This window comes from Arachis ipaensis, chromosome B05 (genome assembly GCF_000816755.2).
Source record: "Arachis ipaensis cultivar K30076 chromosome B05, Araip1.1, whole genome shotgun sequence".
NCBI classification, from domain to species: domain Eukaryota; kingdom Viridiplantae; phylum Streptophyta; class Magnoliopsida; order Fabales; family Fabaceae; genus Arachis; species Arachis ipaensis.
Genome location: NC_029789.2, coordinates 7955966 through 7958916, shown reverse-complemented (window position 1 = coordinate 7958916; position 2951 = coordinate 7955966). Strand labels below are relative to the sequence as shown.

At 51.7% G+C, this 2951-nt stretch overlaps 1 protein-coding gene across 1 annotated transcript; it reads right to left on the bottom strand.

Annotated features, from left to right (window-relative positions):
* Positions 1309–2499, bottom strand: LOC107640060. Its single transcript, XM_016343614.1, has one exon. The coding sequence runs from the start codon at positions 2497–2499 to the stop codon at positions 1309–1311; it is 1191 nt and encodes a 396-aa protein (XP_016199100.1).

Sequence of the window (2951 nt, the reverse complement as noted above, 5' to 3'; positions counted from 1 at the left end):
TTCTCTGGGTTGGCCTCTACCCCTCTTTGTGTTATCATGAACCCTAGGAACTTCCATGCTTCCATGGCGAATGTGCATTTGAGTGGGTTAAGCCTCATCTTGAATTTTCTTAGTGCTTTGAAGACAGCCTCGAGGTCGTCTATTAGTTTGTTCGGTTCTGCTGTTTTTATCAGGATGTCGTCAACGTAAACTTCTACTGACTTGCCGATGAGGTCATGGAAGACTTTGCTCATTAGCCTTTGGTAGGTGGCCCCTGCATTCTTCAGCCCAAAGGGCATTACTTTGTAGCAATAAGTGCCTCCTGGTGTTATGAATGTTGTTTTGTCCTCGTTAGGTCGGTGCATCGGGATCTGGTTATAGCCAGAATAGGCATCCATGAAGCTGAGAAAATGATATCCTGCCACGCCTTGTTCAGATCGGAGTAGTCAACACACATTCTTCATTTCCCGCTGGCTTTTTTTACTAGGACGACATTGGATAGCCATGTTGAGTACTCGAGTTTTTTGATGAACCCTGCTTCTAGCAACCCTGCTATTTGTCTGGCGACTTCTTCAGCCTTTTCTTGCGACATCTTCCTTTGCCGTTGGGCTACCAGTCTGGTATCAGGTTTACGGCTAACCGGTGGGACATGACCTCGGGGTCCAATCCCGGCATGTCTGATGGTGTCCATGCGAAGAGGTCGCCGTTTGTCCTTACGATCTCCATGAGGGGGCCCTTGAGTTCATGGGGCAGGTTTCTGTTTACGAAGGTAAAATGATCTGCCGACTTTCCTATTTGGAATTTTTTCATGTCCCCCTCTGGTTCTGGTCTCGGCTTGTCCTCTATCCTAATGTCCAGATCTGCCAGGAATACACCTGCTGCCCTCTTGGATTCTTTCCTTAAGGAGAGACTGGCACTGTCGCAGGCGACTGCCGTTTCTAGGTCTCCCCTTATAGAGCCAACTGTTCCCTTGTCCGTTATGAACTTCATTGTCAGGAACTTGGTGCATATTATGGGCAGTGGAGTCTCTGAGGACTACGAAGTGGAGTCTCCCTAGGATGATATTATAGGCAGTGGAGTCTCTGAGGACTACGAAGTCTGCCATAACCGATTTCCTGGCGTCACCAGTTCCTAGGCAGATTGGGAGAGAGATCGTCCCGTCGGGTTTGATGTAGTTATCGCCTAGTCCTATGACTCCGTGCTGGCGACTCTTGAGGTCAGACTCTTTGAGCCCCATGGCGTCGAACACATTTCTGAATATAATGTTAGAATCAGCTCCTGTGTCGACGAGGATATGTCTGACTAATCCTGTCCCGACCATCGCAGTAACTACCATGGGAGGTTTTCGGGGAGATCGTAAAACCATTTATCTTCCGGGCCAAAAGATATTGTGGGATACCCTTTGCTGGCGACGGGGCCCTCTGTCGAGATGGAGAGTACCCGGGTATCCTTTTTCGCTGCCGATCTGGATTTAGGAGGGCTGTCACGCCCGACCACGATATTGACCACGAATGTTGGGGGGTTATTGGCATCCCCCGTAGGTTCTTGTCTTGGCTTGACAGTGTAGCTCCAATCTTCTTTGGAGCGCTCTCTTTCTTTCCTCCACGGTTCTCTGATGAGCCGGGAGAATTCATTCAGCTTTCCCTCTCTGATGGCCTGTTCTAAGGCATCCTTGAGATCGAAGCAGTCTTGGGTTTTGTGACCAAATCCCTTGTGGTAATCACAGTAAAGGCTTTTGTTGCCTCCTGTTCTCTCTTTCAATGGTCTAGGTCTGGATAGGATTTCCTTGTCTGCAATTTGTTGGTAGACTTCTACTATGGGTGCCGTGAGTGGCGTGTAGTTCGTGAAACTTCCTACCCGTGGCTGCTTGGACAGCTTGCTTAGGGTGCCGTCCCTGGGAGCTTCTTTGTAGCTGTCGACTTGGGTGGTCTGCCGAGCTGGGTGGTTTGGTAGCTGCCGTTTGTTGGTTGCTACCACCTGGCTGACTTCCTCATTATTTATGTATTCCTTGGCCATGCTTTGGATCTCTTGCATGGACCAGACAGGCTTAGTAGTGAGGTGTTTTCTGAAGTCCTCGTTTAGTAGGCCGTTCGTTAGGCAAAGGCTGCCGACTGAGTCCGTGAGGCCGTCAATCTCCAAGCACTCATCGTTGAATCTATCTAGGAAATTCCTGGTCGGCTCCCCAGGTTTTTGGGTAACCCCTAATAAGTTGATTGGGTATTTTGCTTTGGCTATGCGTGTCGTGAACCGAGCCAGGAAGCTCTGGGATATGTCTGTGAAAGCTATGATGGATCCTTGTGGAAGGGCATTGAACCATCGGATCGCTGGGCCAGCCAGCGTCACGGGAAATGCCCGGCATCTGACTGCGTTGCCTACCCCTTCCAAGTTCATCCTTGCTTCAAAGGCTGTGATATGCTCCTGGGGGTCCTTAGTCCCATCGTACCTCATGTCCGTCGACTTGTCGAAGTTTCTCGGGAGCCGGACCTTGAGGAGAGAGGGGTGGAAAGGAGTGACTCCCATGATGATGGGGTCCTGTTGTCCCCTGGCTTTCCCCCTCTGGGATTCCCAGTGGCTTTCTGACCCGCCTTGGGTAGGTCGGGAGGTCACTTGTGTGTGTGCCTCGTCACTCCTTGTTAGGCTTTTTTCTTGGCTGTCGTGTGCTCGGGAGGGGGAGCGAGTACAAGCGTGGGATCGGCTGACACCGCCGTGGGAGTGGCTGACGTCTCCATGGGGTCGGCTCCTCGCCACCAGCTCTCTCTCAAGGTTTTGTACTCTATGCCTGAGTTCTTGCATGATCTTGGCGCTGTCGGCCCCGTCCCCCCGAAGGGACGTCTTTCGGGGGTCTTGGTGTACATTTGTTGGTCTGGCTGAACGGAGGATCTCGACTGCTCTCCAGCACGGGCTGTAGAACTTGCTCTGCTCAGGCGTGCCCCGCCTCCTTCGAGGAGCTCCTGCGAAGTGAGGGGTCGCTC